This window comes from Kryptolebias marmoratus, linkage group LG17 (assembly GCF_001649575.2).
Source record: "Kryptolebias marmoratus isolate JLee-2015 linkage group LG17, ASM164957v2, whole genome shotgun sequence".
NCBI classification, from domain to species: domain Eukaryota; kingdom Metazoa; phylum Chordata; class Actinopteri; order Cyprinodontiformes; family Rivulidae; genus Kryptolebias; species Kryptolebias marmoratus.
Window position 1 is genome coordinate 24,508,266 of NC_051446.1, and position 19,098 is coordinate 24,527,363.

The following is a 19,098-nucleotide window of genomic DNA, read 5'->3' on the forward strand; positions in this document are numbered from 1 at the left end:
GCCCTGCAGAGAGTTTGCTGAATGTGTTGCTGAAGCTGAACAAGAACGTCACAGATTTTTTTGAAACATACTTTAACCCCAAGCCTGAAAAATGTGTTATGCTGTGTAAAATGTAAATAAAAACTTATAAATCTAAAGCTCAGATGTTTAAAGAAATTGGACCATTGTTCAGAAACAAAGTTGATTGTTCCAGGTCCAGAGGATCCCCTCTTATTTTAACAACAGTCTGTAAACATCAAGGACAGGATGTCCAACCCTGGTCCTCGAAGGCCCGGGTCTGTTCCCTGCACCAACACCTGATTTAAATCAGGGATTAAAGGGCTTCTGCAGAACATGAGGAGGTAATTTAACCATCGGATCAGGTGTGTTGGAGCAGGGACACCAGTAAAACATGCAGCATAGTGGCCCTTTAGGGTTGGACACGCTGATCTAGGACCAGAGGCTGGAGGTTTTAGAGGGAATGTTGTCTCATTCTGTCTGTTCAACAGTCCTGGATGGGAGCAAATCCTTTCCAGAGGCACTAATGCACCCCCATACCATCAGAGAGGCAGGCTGACCTCAGAACAGTTCTCCTCTTTGGTCCAGAGGAGACACATCTGTTCACATCTGGCTTCTTCTTTGCCTGATAGAGCTTTAAGCAGCATTTGTGGACGGCATGGTGAACTGTGTTTACAGACAGTGTTCCTGAGCAGAACCAGAACCAGCTTTGACCTTTGACCTCGGAGGTTTCTACAGATTCCTATTATTATGAACTGTAGATGATGGGATTTTCAAAGACATTTTTCTGTTGAGGAACATTATTCTGAAATCGTTCCAGTATTTTTAGAAGCAGTTTTTATAGTAAATTTGTACGTCTGAGAAACTCTGCTTTTCTAATTTGTTGCAAAAGAAAAAAGCTGCTCATCCAGCTTTTGCTGCCTTAAAATTCAAAATTACCTCTTTTATTTTCAAAGATTGTTCATTTTACACATTTGATATGTTTATTATGATCCATTGTGAATAAAATAAGGGTTCATGAGATTTTCAAATCATTGAATTTTGTTTCTATTTACCTTTGACCCAACGTCCCGTGTTTTCTGATTTGGGGTTGCAGCTGAGGGCTGATAATGTTGTTATGCTCAGCTGTACCTCCTTTATTCTTACAACTGTGTGAACAAGAGATCGGGGAAATGAGACCCGACCGACACAGGAAGGCCGCGGTGAAACTGGCAGCAGCAGCGGCGCTAAAAGGAGCTACAGAGCAAGGAAATGGTTTGTAGCAGAGAGAGCAGCAGAGATGATTAGTGGGGGAATCTGAAGGTTATGAGGAGGGGGTCTGACACCTGGCATTCAGAGTGATGAAACGCTCACAGCTCACTGAGCATGCTCTGTAAGGACAAGAATAATAGAGCAGGACAGTCACACACAAACCACTTTCCTTTTAGTGAAGTGGTGACCTCTGTTGTGCTTTTTCAGTGCTTTTCCAATTAAATCGATGCTTAGTGCTGCCATGCTGCTGCTCCATATTGAACTTGTTTCTCTCTCCTTTGTGCTTTAGCTTGTATACTATAAAAAACTATGTTTTGAAGTGTGATTTTCCTTTAGTGAAGATGCATGCCGCTGCTCAGATAGCACTTTGTGTTGTGTGGTTACCAGTCTGGTCTGAGACTAAACTGTCTGCAGGATAAACCAATCGTTTAGCTTGGTGCGAATCCACGAGTCGTCCCGTAGAAAAGAGTTAATTTGATACACGAAGGATTAAACTCCAGCTGGTTGTTGCTCGAGACTGGCCCGAGTCCAAAGATTATTGTTTCTATTATTCGTCTAAACACATGCACAGACCCACACAATCACCTCCTCCAAAAGAAGGTAAACAGAGCCTTGTGTAAGAACCGCGATCTCCTTTTCTTGAAGGCAAGGATGTGGGCTTTAATTGCAGCCACCCGTCGTTATCTTACTCCATAATTACCCACCTATATACAATAAGAAGCTATAATTAAATCAAATTTATTTCCGTTTTAATTGCTCACAGAAAAGGTCATCTTAAGGGACTTAAAAGAGAAGAAAAGTAAAAACATTTTGCAGTTAACACAGTCCAGAATATTCCAGTCATGATCCAATTCAGTCTACTTTATTTTAAGTTCAGTTCAAGGCATTAAAATTCCTTTTTAACCTCCAAAAAATAGGATTCAGTTAATTGTGCTAAACTGGAGGGCATCGATTTAAACTTAAACTCTAAATGGATTGGATCCCAATTAGAATCCAAATCAATAAAATTTCTTTCAGTTACAGAAATATCCTCCAATTTAATTAGAATCCAATAAAATCTGGTTCATTTAAAATAAATACAGTGAGAAATTTTCAAATCAATTCAGTCCATTCCAATTTCAGATAATTTAATTTAATAATTAAAATTTGGTTTGAACTGATTTATTCCAGCTGATTACAGTGAGGTGGATTCCAATCAACCCAATTAAAAACTACAATTAATTCAATTATTTACAGTTAAGTACACTGCAAACAATTCAGTTAGAATTAAATTCTATTTCACTACAGTTTGGTGTTTTCCACTCAATTTGTTCCAATTCAATCCACCTCATTCCAATTAAAAACACGCCAATTAATTCAAATAGAGTTTCATTTGATTGAGTTTATTTCTGTTTAGTACATCCTAATTAAATCAATTAGAATTTAAGTGAAAACAATTTCTTCCATTTCAGCACAACTAGAATCCTTTGTGAACCATTTATACAACCCAACCAATCCAATTAGTATTTATTTCAGTCCAGTCATTCCAATTCAATATGTCTAGAGTTTATTTAAACCTAAGTAAATAATTTAAGTTAAAATCAGATTCAAACACAAATAGGTGTTTTTCACTCATTTAAATTCAAGCCAATTTATTATATTCTACTCCAATTAGAATCCACTGCAATCCAATTTAACTACAACCAATCCAATTAAAACTCAATTTAATCCTATTCACTTTGAATCAATACAACTAGAAGTTATTAAAATTAAAATTCAAGTAAATACTCTAACCAACCCATTTCACCCCAACCTATAAAATCAGAGAATTTCAAGTCAAACCACTTAATTCCATTCAATACAGTCAGGCACATTTAAACTATTTATAATTTCAGTCCAATTCAATACATTCTGGTTTAATGCTTTTTGTTCCAATTCAATACAAATGGGCACAGAAAACCAGTTCGATTTGGAGAGGCTCTTTACAGAAATCTGTTTTTGCTTTTTTTTGTCATTTCTCTTTCTTATAATCTTGATTTCTTCCACTCATGGGCTTATAGTAGCTAATTTTACCTCCAGGATCTGCACTGCAGTGTAAATATGATAAGAGTGAGATGTTATTCTTTTTTAAAATAGCCCCTTTTGTGCGTCTCAGAGTACAGATAGAGCTCAGGAACAATCCTGCTCTTCTTCTTTTCTTTTCACAAGGCTTTCGACAAGCAGACCACGCATCGGTGCCAGTTTTTTTACAGCCATATGTTACCATAGACACACTGAAAAAGCCTGAGTGCTACGGCACGCAGCAGTGATATACCTCCTTTTCCTCGCCGACTCTGTTTATCTCACTCCCTTGCTGCTGCTCCCACTCTCTCTTTGTCTGAAGTGACCATGTTTTTTGTTTCTGCACACTTTAATAAGAAGCTCTTCCCCCCTCGACTGCACTGAAATTCTCGTTTCGCTCAGTTTGTTGAAGCAGATCTGTCAAATAATCTGTGAGTGTGGCTTCCTGTGGCGATCACCATCTTATCAGTATAAGAAGTCAGCGAGGCATCAAGAAATCTTTATTTTTTATGCAGTTGTAAGATTTTGAAAGTGCTGTTTTTGCATATGCTGAGCTCTCAGATTTTCAGTGTCCTAATTTTTCCTCAGCTGAGAAACTTGAGGGACGCATTTGATGACTCTCACCACCGAAGTTTTATGGTTTTCTTTTTCTTTGCAAGGAAGTTTGAAAATGTGTCGAGCCTCTTACGTGTTTCAGGTTTTTTTCTCTTTCTGTCTCTCTTCAGCTTCAGAAGAGAAAAGAGAGGGAGGAGCAGCTGGAGGATGTGATCCAGGCCTACGAGAAGATTCACATGGAGAAAAACAACGTCCAGAGGGATCTCGACAAGATGGTCAGAGGCATTACTGCTTCTCTTCGCTCTCATTTTGGAATTTACTACGGCTTTACACGAGCCACAGGGCTTTTTAAAGCTCGCCAATGATTCCGATTTATTTTTGATCAGCTGGTTTATTTATTTTGAGCATGCAAGGATAAAACAGAGCTAATTTAATTTGCATGTCAGAAAAGGAATAAGAAGTGCACACTTCCTAAATAAAGCAAACCGTCCTTAATTACAACAATGAATACATTTTAGCAGAATATATGCAAAACATAAAACACTCGGTCAAACACTTCCAGCCAGCTGAACTCTTTTTATTGTTCATTATTACAAATTCTTTATATTTTTTAGCTGCTTTATGTTCGGACATCACTTCAGCTCAACACAGAAACAATAAAACTTTTCCTAGTAGTGCTCACATTAATCATTTTGAAATTAGCAGAACCCCTCAGATTATAAATACCTTTCTTGATTCATAAATAAAAAGATGTTTAGATTTATTTCTCAGCTGCTAAATGTCCTGTGCATGGACTCTAGGGTTGTTTTCATTGTTTGGTTCCAATTTCAACCGTTTGGATAACTTTTTTCCCGTTTCAACACGTCAACAACTTGACAGATCAGACGCCAAACTTCAGCTAAAAAAAAAAAAACAGGTTCAGAATTTAGAAAATTAGGAATGCATATCACCCGCAGCCTCTCCAAGTTTTAAAATAAGATTGTTCCTGCAATGAAAAATGAGTTGCAGCCGTTTTGGTCAAACCTTGTACAAGATGACCTGTTTGATGCTGCAAAATCTTACAAGAAGCGATAAAAATTATGTTAGCGTTTTAGTGTTTTCTAAGGTTGATTAGAAATCCTGTGACTCATTGATACGCAACACTTGTTTTTTGTTTTTCATCACATTTCAAAAAGTAGATACTGATTGGACAGGAGGACGCTTCAGTCCATTAAAGCTGAACAATCAGAGCAGTTTTAGCAGAAACTAATTAACTTTATACATTTACTACAAAAAAAAAAGAAACATCTTTTGTTCTTCCACACCACAAATCTTACTAAAATGTTTATGGAAAACAATTCCACTTAAAGCAATTATTTAAAGTATTGTTTTCCCTTAATGAATTTGCCAAATCTGATCATTTTGAAAGAAGGACAGTTAACTTTCCTTTGTGTATAATGTCATTTTTTATAAGTGCTAACAAATCAAACACAGACAGACAGGCTGGCTGATCGGCTCTTTAGGTGCCCTCTGAGGTAATAAACCGTCTCACTGACGCCGAGGTCCACGGGCCGAAGCGATTTCAGAATCAAGCCCATGTGCCAAAAATGTTGGAACTGCTGCCTGCCAAGAGTCAAAGTCACCTGAAGCTGTGACTCTTTAGTGTCGACCTTTAACATTATAGCTTTCTGCTCACTTACTCAATTAAATAATACACAGACGTTTTTAAAGTTTTAGCAATTAAACATAAAGAAAGTGTTTAAAAAAAATGCAGTGAAACAGACCATTTATCGCTTTATGAATGATTAGTTATTATCATCTCGCCTTTAAAGCCCTAAATTATCCTAAAACCAGCTAACATCCTGGGGCAGTGCTCTGCTAACCGTCTTCAGGATCATCTTTCCTCTGAAGCTCCCACTTTAAGAAACTTTCTAAACTCAGGAACATCACATTTTATCTGCCTTCAAAGTCCAAACGTTCCTCTTTATGAACTCCTTTGGCCATGGCTGACATTATGTAGACATATTTCTTATTGTCGTACAAATCCACCCAGAAAACTGTCCTTTTTCTTTCTTGTAAAGCAGAAAAAAACTATTAATTTAATTGATAACTGGCTGCATGTTTGGCCGTGTTGTCAGAATCCTATAAACTTTTACAAAATGATCAAATTCTCAAGTTACATTCATGTTTATCGTTTTAGTTGTGCTAAGTAACTCTTTATAAGGGAGTGTAAAAATCCTGGACAAATTGGTTTGTTTATATTTTCAGTGCAATACGAGTGATGAAAAAAATAAAAACTAAAGTGCAGAGTTTTATAAAACCTGACAAGCTCACGAGTTCTGATGTAGACAGTCACTTTAGTTTAGTTTTTTTTTTTTTTTTGGATCAGTTTAAATTATGCCACTTTCTTGGAAAATGAGCAGCCATATTAATCACTTCCTGGATGAGTCAGTGAGTGTGAGAGACGTGTCAGAAGGAGATGTATGACATTCCTTACTGATGCTTTAATAACTAATGAACTGTTCTGTAACGTCTCTAATGTAACCCAAAGTGTTGTTCTGCAGCTGAAGCTGTGTTAATGACCTGCATATGGAACGATCAGTTCCTTGCTGCAGATATCACAAACGCAGATGAGTGAAATTTACCACCCATCGATGTGTTCACAAGTGCAAAGATAATAACTATATTTTCTTTCATTCTCAGCTGAAACAGGTAGCCTGCAAAGATTGTTGAAGCCATTTTCTCCACGCCTACACAAACTGGATTTATCTTAGCTGCAGTAAATATTTGAATCCTGCTGTTTCAGAGCTAAACGTTGGAAATCTGTGTGATTGCAGACCAACCTGGTGGAGAAACACGTGGAGAGGATCCTCGGCCTGGAGTCGGCTCTGAGGCAGAGGGACGAGTCCCTGCAGAAGCTCAACATGCAGCTGCACAGCAAAGACATGCAGTATCTGCAGCTGCACGCCGGACCGGACAAACACAGTGAGACTCGAGGATTAATACCTCTGCCTTTAGCATGTCAGAATAAAGAGACAACACGTGTATTATTAGAGGAATGCATATCAACTGCTGCTTTAGACTGAAATCATCTCATCAGGACAAATGACAGAGTTCGATCTCGTCAGAGGATGTGATGTTATTGACTCTCAGCTACGATCACACCAGATTGTAGCTCCAAAAGTTAATCAGTTGTAGATGATCTAAAGTTTCAGTTTGGTGTAGTAGTAGTTAAGAGTCATCCTCAACACAAACTGTGAACACTATCTCATATCTCAAGATTAGTTTTTTCTGTTAGCAGAACATCTCATGAACCACAGGACCGATTTTAATGAAGCTTCCAGAAAGTGATCATTGGATGTAAATCTAAAACTCATTAACTTTTGGAGTCACCCTCATCCAAGATGGCCTCCACAGGGAATCAAACTCAGCCAACACAAAACTGGCGATAATGCTGTCAGTTTCCAGCCTGCCGCTTCCATCTGCACCACCAAATGATCTCTATTGTGCGTAGACCGCACGACCAAATGTGTAAAAACCTGAAAGAAATGCGACTAATTAAATCCTCTGCACAGAACGCGATCAGTCACTCTTTTGGACTTGGAGTCTGCTGTCATGAGCAAAACTTTTGGTGTGGAAGAGGTTCTGTAACTCCTTTGGAGTGATGCTAAACTCTGCCCTCTTCAGTGATGTGGGCGGTTGAAGGATGGAGGAAATGTGTCACCGCCACCTCAACAGATGTCTGCGCTGGTAGTATTCCCTGATGAGGAGGAGGTATCACTTTGCATAAGCATCAAACTGTCACGTAAATCTTCAAAAAACGGGGCATGAAATCTGTTTTTGCTCCTTGGTTTTTGTCTCGGATAACGGTTGTGCATGAATGAGAGGGGATGTGTAAAACGTTGCAGCGCTGACTGCGTACAGTATGTTTGCAGCTCTAACTGCACGTATGAGTGTTCTGGCGAGGAGGCAGGATAAAAGATGATGCTGCTGCGCTGTTGCTATGTCTTCTGTAGCTCAAGGACTGTGTGAGCGGAGCTGAATCACTAACCAGCCCACACAGATCAAATCACCCAGGTACACGCTGAAAGATGCTGCCCTTGGAAGAAGTCAGCTCTTTTGCTCCTTCATGGTCATCGATTGAGTACAACAGAAAGGCGGTGCATTAGTCAGGGGAGAAGCAATAAAAAGCTCGCCGTTTTGTCTCTTTTTTTGTTTTTTCTGATGTTGTGTTTGCGGCTTCTCTTTTGTCCCACCAGTGCTGGACTGTCCAGCCCTGACCCTGCAGAGCTCGCGCAGCCTGGACACCCTGTCCGACCTGAAACTGCAGCGGCTGGAGGCGGAGCTAGAAGGGGCGCGGCACGAGGCCCAGGGAGCGTGCCAGCGGGAGGAGGAGCTGAAGGCGGACTGCGAGAGGCTGAAAGACGAGATTAGGCAGCTGCAGACCAACCAGAGAGAGAGGGTCAGTACTGGCTTGTTTGCAGCCCATTTGGGGAAATTTACAGCGTTAAGACCAATCGACTTCTCTGAAATGTCCTTTAATGGACTCACAAAACTGTAGGAAATGTAAAAGCTCTGCAAAATTCCACATCACAGTCAGAACAATACAATTACGTTGTTCCATAGTGAGTTTAACATCATTGCACAGCTCCAATGATCCGGTTCTGATGGAGTTTTTCACCAAAGGTAGCTGTTTTTAGCAAAAGAGACCCACTTTTCACTGCTTGCTCTTTAAACACGTTCACTTAAAGGCCATCTGGGGAATACGCTGGAGTGTTCTGCACCTCGAAAAGACAAATGCAATCCTCAGCACCTGGTTAAGACTAAAAACTGAGAATACATGATGCAGTTAGGATGTTCACATCATCGTTTCACAGGACCAGAAAAAAAAAAACAAATGTGGTGGCGCCCTCTGTGGAAAATTTCAAGCAGCCTACTGTGTTTTAGGAGACATGGAGACAAAGCATTTGTCTTTTTTACAACTTCAATTCCAAAGAAACTGAAAAAAGTACAGGTGTTGATGTTATTTATTCATCCAGTAATGATTCACTTGCTTCTTTTTTAAAACAATGCATTTGTCAGTGTTTTCAATTCAATTGGAGGTTCAAACGCGTTGATAAGGTGGCAACTTTGGTGAGTCAGAGCTGGGATGCTGCACAACAACGCAGTCATAATTCACATTTAATCTGTAGTTATCATATTTACCAACTACAGAGATGTTTGTCTTTAAGAAAATGAGATTATATTTCAGTAACTCCTAAAAAAGTCCACCTGTAACACACACGTGAGAAGTGATAATCACGGAGCTCGTACACCTTATTCAGATTTTTTTTTCCCTTCAAACATGTTGTCTTGATTTGCTCTTGCCATCTGATTTTTGTCCAATATTCCGGCAGCACCTGCACACTAATCTAATTTCATGCTCTATTTCTGCAGGAAATGACTTCTCCGTGCAAGCAGTGTGATGTGGAGTGGATAAAGAAGGTGGGAGACGAACAGTAAGTGACCACAGCGGATCTTTGGGAGGTGGAAGAAGGGATGGGAGGCATGTGGAGACGGAGACGGATGGAAAAGCAGGACAACGGTTAATATAGTAGCGTCAGGATGGTGATGAGAGATTGAGACCAGGTGTGTGGGGGGAGCAGAAAACAAGGCAAAAATGAAACCCCACACCTAACAACACCTTATATATCAATAACAAAGAACATCTCCATTACATTGTTCTTTAAGGTTTAAAGCCATTGCATTTTAAGAGTGCCATTATATAAGCATTGAATCATCCTTATTATTACACTGTGAAATATTTTGTTCTGTAATCTCACTGCACAGCTTTAAAATTAAAACATTCAAATTATACATAAAAGCCTGCGGCTCGGTGGGGAGTGGTGTGTTATGACTTTTAATAGCAGTACGTCGTATGAAGAAGACAAAATTTGTAAAATAAAAAACAAACAATGGCAGTCGATGGGATTTTGGGGAAACGGATGAGAAAACCCAGCCCTGTATGGTGCTCTGCAGCTCAGACGTCAAAGTTTGAACAGCTCACAGAAAGTTGGACTTTTCATGACTGAACTGGCACTTTGATTTTTACACAATCACAGTTTAAGTTTTATGATTTTAGGGATTTTTCAACAGAATCTTCCACTGACAGTTGATGATGCTGCTCACTAAATAACGAACTGTTTAAAATTCTGAAAATCTTTGCAAAAAAAAACTCTTCTTACTCCCACAACTCTTTTGGTACAGATACAAATTATACATCTCTTTAGACTTTTTTTTATAGTTCATACACCAAAATTTAGGCTTTTTTTTTCCTCATCTTAGTTTATTACAAAGCTGGTGCTGCATTCGCACCCTTCAACATTTTAAAGATCGAAGTATCATCAAAAGATAAAAGTGTTCCCCGCCCTCATGTGTGCCTTGTTTCATTTCAGGAAGGTTTAAGAAAGCATGCAATCACTTGAATATTAACTAAATGGGTTCAAACTCTGCATTAATGAAGGAGTTTTCATAATGTGATGTAAAATCTGCTCATTTAGTTTGTTGCAGTTCAGCAGCCTGAGCAGCAGGGGGCAGTGTAAGCACAGACCAGGACATCTTCCTGTCAGGTGTTTTTATTTTTTAACCAATCTTAATGATGTATTTAATCCAGTTTGATAAATTAATCATCTGTACTGAAAGCAGCAGAATAAACTTGTTATATTTCTGCTTTTATCTGTTTATGGTAGGAGACTAATCTGCACGTCAGATTGCCCGATGAGTCGTCTGATGTTTAAAAGATTGAAATAATAAGAAAAAAAAAGCCACAGGAGGTTGGGCGAGTGACTCCCACACAATGAAACCCCAGAGGTGTTTCGATGGGGAGCAAACAGAAAGTAAACGCTGTGGCAGCAACAAGAGTTTTTAGTTCTTACTGTGCGGTGGAAGCCTACTGCTTTTTTCCAGACCTTGGTCACCTTTTGGTTTTACTCAACAATATCACTACTCCTACTGAAATGCCTCTGCTTTGTTTTTCTGGAGCGTTTTCTTGTAATTGGCTCATTTAATGTAAAGTGCACTGATTTAAACAGAGGATTTTCTGTGTGCTGTGGAGAACATTAAGGCAGAAACGTTGTCCTATTAATCATTCGACCTAAATAGAATAATTAGTGGTGATATTTAAGAACTTCTTTTGTGTTAAAAAACTTTTTGTAAACAGCAAATTAATCAAAGAAAGCTCTGAGGTAATTCCACGAGGCACAAAATAATACTGTTTTAAATTTTTTTTAAACTTTTCTTGCTTCTGTTTGAATATTTTCATCCTGTTCTTGAGGATCTGCGTGCGTGGACTTTCGTTTGCCTCACTCCGAGCTGTTAATACGTGAACGATCTGCCCTCGTCAACCACAAACCACAGAGCTGTAGGCGCTTGGCAAGCACCTGGCAGTTACCCACCCCCCCTCCCGTCAACACACACCTTAGTCAAGACACTGACTAATCTGTCCTCGGCTTAAAGAAAACGAGCTGTTTCCAATAAATCACAACACCATCGAGTGGAACTCCCATTTCTTCTAAATTAATAAAGAAGCAAGAAGAAACGGCAGAAATGACATGCTGACAGGCTGCAGGAATTAGCTGAAGGAGAAAAGTCAAAGAATAAAAAAAAGAAAAGTTTAAAAGGGTGAACTGAAAGCAAAAGTAGAGCTAAAAGTAGAAAAATACTAGTTAAAAGTAGCAAGTTAAAGGCTAGAAGTAGCAAAAGTCACCTAAAAGCATAAAAAGGCAGTCTGGACTCTAAACATGACAAAATGCTAGCTAAAAGCAGCAAAAGGGTAGCCTATAGCTAAAAGTAGAAAAACTAGCTAAAAATGGCAAAAAGACTAGCTAAAAGCTAAATGTCTTGTTGTGTTCTTGCATCATTTGTTGTTGTTCGTATGTCTTGTCACTAGAGGGCACTGCTGTGGCTAAAGAAAATACTAGAAGAGGCAACACATTGTTTTCTGTGACACAGTTACTGTTATAAAGTTTTAGTTTGACTCTGCCTCCTCTTTTTATTACAGCTGCCACCACAGGTATCAAAATACGAGCTGAAAGCTCAAAGTATGAAGCAGACTTCAGGGAGAACAAAACTATAAAAGCTCCTGACTGAGCTGAACGTTTAGAAACAAGCAGAAGAAGTTAGAATTTTAAAAACAGTAAAACAGTGTGAATGCTGACTCAGCATTCGCAGAACGAAATCCTTCCTTTATTCTACTTATTTAAGAAAACTGCTGCTTAAAGCCCACAGTAAAGTCACTTTAAAATGCAAAGCGTCGCAGCGGCTTGGCGTGAGAACAGTTTGACACCTCTCTGTGTTACCCTGAACAATGCACAAGGCAGAGCAGAAAAAAGAACTGAAGAGTGTGAAAGCCCCTCGTTACGGCCTCCGCCACAAGCTTTAAAAGATTCGGCTTCTTTTAAAAAAAGAAATCACAAGTCATCAACAAACAAGCGGTTATCTTTCCCCTGTCAGTCGTGGTCGTGTTTTGAGAGGTTTACCTCCCGTAGATTTGAAAATTACTGCCAACAAGAGCGGCAGGGAGGGGGTGTCAGATCCCAGAGGCAGGTGCGGAGACGACTTCTTCTTTGAAACATCAGATCAGAGGTCACATTTCAGCCCACGCTCACCTCCTCCATACATATATATTACAGTATGCTTCTCTACCTGATCAATCAGCCTGCAGAAGCCTTTCATAAAGGCTGCTTTGGCATTATCACACTCCTCCTACGCACCGGAGTGTACACTGTACATGCAAGTAAAGAAAAAGGAAACAAATGAAAATATGTGCAGAAGGGCACATTGCACACAAGCGACCGAGAGAGGCATTTCTTTTTTTTTTTTTTTTGTTTTGTAGGTGAGAGTAAAACAAGAGTTTCTGCAACACAATCAGGCGTAGGGCCACAGCTGAGAGACGTTGCACTCTGACCAGGGTCTGTGCCAAGTGAAAAGTGAGACATGGGTGTGAAAAGGAAGAGGTGCGTCGATTTAAAACTGACGGCTTTTTAGACATAAACAACCTGGGAGCGGGCCACAAAATTAAATTGTTGCTAAAGGTAAACAGCATGGCACGAGCTCCGCCCACAATGCCAGTAAGTAAATGATTATTTTCCTGAGTTTAAGGGAGAAAATGCATGTAGGGCAGAAACAGAAGGTGTCTGTTCTCAGCTGGGGGCTGATGGGGGTTTGGTACCCACTCTTAGTGAGTCACTGCAGTTCGCTGGAAAACCAGGTGGGCCAACGAACCAGTGGAAGGTTTGAGCTGTTGGTTTTCTTTTAGTGTGGGCTTCCCTAAAATAGAGACCCTTACTTTATTTGAACTGAAGGGCCTCAAAAAAAAGAAGAATACAGAAGAAGTTTTCGGCTTTAAAAGTCTGTTAAATTTTCTAACGTCTGGAAAAAGAAGCACGACTGTGTTTGTACTGTTAGCAAAATATCTGCACAGTTCATCTATTCTCAGAGCATTAATGCATCTTAGCAGACATGGCTGTGGCGGCCATCTTGAATTTAAATTCTGCCCTGTTCCTTTAAGGAATGCGAGGCCTTTCATTTGAGATGAAAATGGTTGTAAATAACGTAGCATATTGTGACTTTTAGCTTTAAAAGTCTAGTAAATTTTCTAAAGTTTGAGAATAAAACATATATGCACCATTAGAAAGACGTAAACCTCCACTCACAACAACTTTGTGGGTGGGCTGGAGGACATCCTTTTAAGATTTGACAGTTTAATTGCAGCGTAGGAGGAATTTGTTTTTACTCTTTTTTTTTTTTTTTGTCCTAAAGTCGCAAAAGAACCTACTCCTTTTTGTGCATTAAAAAAAAATCCCCAAGTTATGCAGAAGTGCTAGCTGCAATATTTTTATCCAGCACCATCTTTATGGAAGAATGAGATCTGTCAAAAAATGTTTCAGCAAGGTCATCACATCAAACCGGTTATCAGATCGGAGTTTCCTCTTCTCGTGTATAATTAACATCCTCTTTTTATTACTGGCATTTAATTTAGCTTTACATTCAGGTTGTCTTGGTGAATTCTTGACCTCCAGCTTATACTATATAAAACTTTGTCATTAACTACTGGAATCAGCTTGTCTGTTAGCAAAATATCTCATGAACCGATAGATGGATTTTATTGAAACTTTCAGGAAAAAATCATCAGGTCGACGTTTATATTTGTTTAACTTTTGGACTCAGTCCGATTTTTAGATGGCCGCCACAGCCTACTGACCTTAAAAGACACAAATATGGCTATAGCACAGTGAATTTTACGGATATTGATGCCAAAATCTGATGTAGTAGTAGCTGAGCATTGTCCTCAATGTACACTTTGAGCACAAAGTCTTTGCTTATTAACTGTTGGAGTCCTGTTTGTTTGTTAGCAAAACATCTCATGAACCACTGAAAGGATTTCTATAAAACTCTCATAAAGTAATCATTGAATCTACATCTGATTAACGTTTGGAGTCAATCCAATTCAAGATGGTCGCCACAGATAATGAACTTTAAGCTTCAGCTCAGTGACTTTTGCAGATATTGAGCTAAAATGACACGGCAGTATTTGACAGTCTGTTACAGCACATACCTCAACTGCTAACAGATCATGCAAGAGATATTGCATAATGCTATAAGGCTGCAACTTTTCCATTTCTCAACATAAGACGATCTTAGTTTAAAACTCTGACAAGAAACGTAGCGGGCAGTACGCATTCCTTCAAGATCTGTTTATGAAACTAATGACGTCTTAAATTTTCTTGAAATACCGGGCTGTATATAAGAAATTACTCAAAGTGAACTGATTCTTATCAAATTGCACATTCGATCTCGAGGTTTCATGTCTGCTCATGATAAGCGTCGTTATCTACCGCTGAATGAGTCTGTTTCAGATCAGGGCTGATCCTTTTACAAAAACTGCTGCCATTTTTCACATAAACAACCTGTTATCAGATTTAACCCTTGATGGAATGGATGGTGACTAACCTTTCTAACTCTAACTGAAAAACTCTTAGGTGCCCACATAGTTTATCTTGTGAAATATGCTTCCATTATTTGGATTCATTCAAATCAGTTTTGGGCTAATAAGCCGAAACGAAGTCAGCTTGTTGCCATGGTTAAAACGCCGAAGCCTGCGAGCCGTCCATCTTTGTTTTTAGCTCTGGAAATAGACCTGCTCCATCGACGCAGCCCCTGAGAGCCTCGTGACACATCGAGCATGAAAGCTGTGTGATTTTATGCTCTTGAATTATGTGCTCTGACGTACAGTCTAAAAATACAAGCCTGCCTGATTCTTGATTTCTTCGGTTTGACTGAGTTTAAAGGAGATCGAATTCACGTGTGGTGTTCGTTTCAGCTGGACAGGAATTTACAGTTTAAATTCTTTGTAACACCTTCACTATCTGCCAGCCCCGCGATGTTCTCCAATAACAATGATTATGATAATTACATCATTTCCTCCTTCAGGGTGAACTTGGCTCTGGCCTACACGGAGTTAACAGAGGAACTGGGACGCCTCCAAGCGCTGTGCTCCAAGCAAACGGAGATCCTGAGGAAAGCCACGCAGGAGCCGGCAAGTCCAGGTTGGCCTCTGCAGTCCTCATCAAAAACCACTGCCTAAACAACAACAACAACAAACAAACAAACAAACAAAAACAAACGCTGCTAGTTGTAATACTGCACTTCATTAGGGAGGAAAATCTGTGTCACTTTGGGGAGAAAATTCTGTTCTTTTACTTCAAATAAACCTTCCAAAAAATATTCATACATGCAAAAAAATAGAGTTCAGATCTTTTGAAGTGTGGTTCTGTGGAAAGGTTATATAAATATATTATCTTACCTGTTGTAGATACAACAGTTTGAAGAGATAAAACTATTTTGACCTAATGGCTCGTGTAAACAAAGCCAACACTGATTGCTGTCACATTGAAACATCTCTTATTAAAAAAATACAAATCTTAGCTGTTCATGGAGCCATTATATGATAATTTACATGTTTTTAATTCTGCATTACACAATTATTCTAACAGGAATATTTATATTTTTTATATTATTAATTTATGAAGTGTCCTCAGCTGCAGCTAGCTGCTGCTGTTGCTAATTGCGCTTGCAAAAAACCCCCCACAGAAATCTGGTTAAATATATCCGTTCACAACTATTCCACGTGTAATATTTTCTATTTTACTTTTTGGATGAGTGTTTCTAAACTGAAATGCTGCTTCATGGGAAAGACAACAAAGTGCTGGTTGAGATTTGTTGCCTTGTCATTTAAAAAGCAAAGATAGAAACTAACAAACACATGTTGAAGAGTAAAACGAAGAGGTGTCAAAGAGGAGCAACACCTTTCTCTGCCTGCACAGCGCGATGCCGACGTCTCACAACTGATCGTCTTTATTGCACCGCAAACCATGAAGGAACTCGTGTGCAATCTATATTGAACTGTTTAAATTATTGTGAGAACTCGTAGTGGAAAAGTGCTCGTTTTGATAGAGCTAAAACGTAAAAATCCCCTAACTGTGTTTGCTTTCCTCTGTGTTGTGTCACAGCAATCTAGAAAAAGCGAGCTGATTTTCCTTAATTAGGACTGTGCATCTGATCAGTTTGCCTCTTGACCATTTTGTACAGCAAACAGATATTCATTGTGTAAATTTGAGTAAACTGTGCAGAGCAATAAAAGCTCTCCCGGGCGTTGAATGGGTGAATTGAATCCACCCCAGTTAGACGGTTTGCTCCTCGTTCGGAGAACACTCATGATTGCAAACACCCCCTCCCTTTTAGCACCTCCACCATGCAGCCATAAATGATGTTTCCTCTTTGTAATGGGAAGTACATCTGAAGTGTTGACTACAGGGCTGACTCACTCATCAACATATCTCATAATTACAGGAAACACTACAACTGTACTTGTGCAGATAAGTCTTTTTATGAACACATAGAGGAACATAAAGAGTCTCGAAGAACTCAAGGACTTGTTGCAACATCTGATAATAAGGTTATGCTCCCCAGTAGAAAAAAATGCGTGTATTAACTCTGTTTATGTAACAGCAGGAAAATAATAAACGTGATTAATTTGTTCTGACAAAGATTCAAACAAAAATGTTAAAAATGTGCCCTGATAGGAATTATTTTCCTCTTCTTATTTACAGACTTGCATTCTCTTAAAAAGTATGTGAAATTATTGTTCCAGCTTTGAATATTTGTTCCCTTTAAGTGAGTTTTTAAATAAAAGTATTTGAATATGCTGCCCTCTACACCCAAAATCAGCTCCAAAACAACCGTTATCTGAAATTAAACCATCACAAATTTTACAGAATTTATTTAGATTTTACATGCAAAGATCTGGCAGTAGATCTTACCACTGACTCAGGCCTTGATTACACTGCTGCTAAAAAAATAATTAAACTGGAAACCTCCAACAAGACCACAGCGTGATTAAAAAATAGTCTAATCTGGATCAGCACCAGAATTTAATCCCTCGTTTTCTGTGACAACCCAAACATTTCCTCCAGATCTGTTCTTTACCTGATCAGACAGACAAACAAACCAACGGACACAACCGGAAACAAGAGGCGGGTTTTTAACAAAGGGGTCGCCTGTGACCTTGACCTTTGACCCCCATGAACATTGAAATCAACAGGCATCATCTTTGACCCACGAGGTGTCCAGCTGTGGAGTTTGACGTTCCTGCATTACACTGCTGCAGAGTTAGAGCACCAGGTCAGCTGTGATGTTGACCTTTGACCCCATGGCCTTCAAATCAATGGTGATCACCCTTGACCTAAGAGGTGTCCAACTGTGGAGTTCGATTTTTTTCACATGGTTGCATAGTTAGTTACCTTTCACAAGATTAAATAAAAGCAAAAATAATATAATCAGATAAAATCCTAAAATAGAATCCTACCTAAATGCTTAAAAAGATTCATAGATTCACAGATTCATATTATATTTACAGTTTATGGCGTTGCTAGTGATTTTTCTACATTTTTTAATTTATTTATCCATATTTTTACCATTTTTATCAGAATACAGTCTATTTTTAGCACAAAGCAAAAGTTTAAGAGCAGCAAAATCAAAGGAAATATTGGAAATGTTAAAAAAATACAAAATAAAACCAACACTGTTGCAGTTGTGGTTTTCAGACCATGCTCAGTATATAATATACCCAGGAGGTGACCCAAAACTCTTGGCTCTTGAATGTGAAATAATTTTGAGACAAAGCATCCAGCATGCTGTTTTTGTCATTGTTTTGAACGTGTTTTTCCTCTCTGTCCCTTCAGTGCAGCTCCATTCGCCCATCCACCACCAGCGCCACTCTCCAGTCTCCCAACGCCACTCGCCCATCTCACAGCGTCACTCTCCGGTCCCGCCACCTCCACATCACTCCCCGATCCAACAGCGACGCTCTCCGGTCCTGCAGCGCCTCTCCCCTGACATGCATCGGCGCTCGCCACTGCTGGACGTCAGCGACGGACCTGCTTCTTACTCCTACCGGCCGCCGTCGCAGCACCTGAGGGCCAGCTTCCAGGGCCGCCGCAGTTACTCCGAGGTGGCCGACCCGTCAGCCTACCAGTGCCCTCCTCGCTTCTCTTTAGACCCGGTCTCTACACTGCCCAAGCCCCGGCCGTACGTCGAGGGCTACCCAAAGCAGCAGCCCCCCCACTCCCCGCACAGCGGACTGCAGCACCGAGGGTCACCTTCTCCCCTGCAAGGTGGGGCGGGAGGAGACGTCAGCCTGGGGGAGAGCTCCCTCCGTCATTCCAGAGAGATGCCTTTCCCTTTGTCAGAGGTGGCACACCTTCACTTCGAGCCACCTCCCCCGTCCACTCCTGCCCCCCAGCCGCCGCAGTCCTCTGAAGACGAGGAGGAGTGGACCTGTCCTCACCCCATCAGTCCACCGAGGACGCTGGGCGTGCTGTCTCCTGGAGGAGCCAGCGGCGTCATGAGGGGCCCTGCGTCCTGCTCGGCCTTTCCCATCCCTCAGAGGCCGAATAACCTGAGCTGCCACCCTCAGCAGGGGTACATGTCAGCAGAGCACGCTCAGTCCTGGCCTTCAATCAACGTGAGTTCACATAAAGCTTCAAAATGTTACCGCTGCCTGTTGGACTTTTGTCTCAGTTATGTCTGCAGAAAGTAAACCAACACTGAGCTGGTTTAGCAGCGATGAGTCCTTCTTAGTTTTCTTTACATTTCTCACACTGAATGTCACAATCATCTTTAGGTCTGTGCTGTAGTTCCTTTAAAAGATGAACTCAACATCTTGAGAAACCCTCCTAT

The 19,098-nt window shown here is 40.1% G+C and overlaps 1 protein-coding gene across 1 annotated transcript in view; it reads left to right on the forward strand.

Moving 5' to 3' along the window:
• tbkbp1 (TBK1 binding protein 1) overlaps nucleotides 1-19,098 on the forward strand; it is a 66,347-nt gene that overhangs the window by 38,260 nt on the left and 8,989 nt on the right. The window contains exons 4-9 of the mRNA XM_037981058.1: nucleotides 4,014-4,118; nucleotides 6,660-6,807; nucleotides 8,082-8,284; nucleotides 9,259-9,320; nucleotides 15,292-15,407; nucleotides 18,102-18,883. Coding sequence (XP_037836986.1) covers nucleotides 4,014-4,118; nucleotides 6,660-6,807; nucleotides 8,082-8,284; nucleotides 9,259-9,320; nucleotides 15,292-15,407; nucleotides 18,102-18,883 — 1,416 coding nt within the window. The remainder of the gene's footprint in view (nucleotides 1-4,013; nucleotides 4,119-6,659; nucleotides 6,808-8,081; nucleotides 8,285-9,258; nucleotides 9,321-15,291; nucleotides 15,408-18,101; nucleotides 18,884-19,098) is intronic.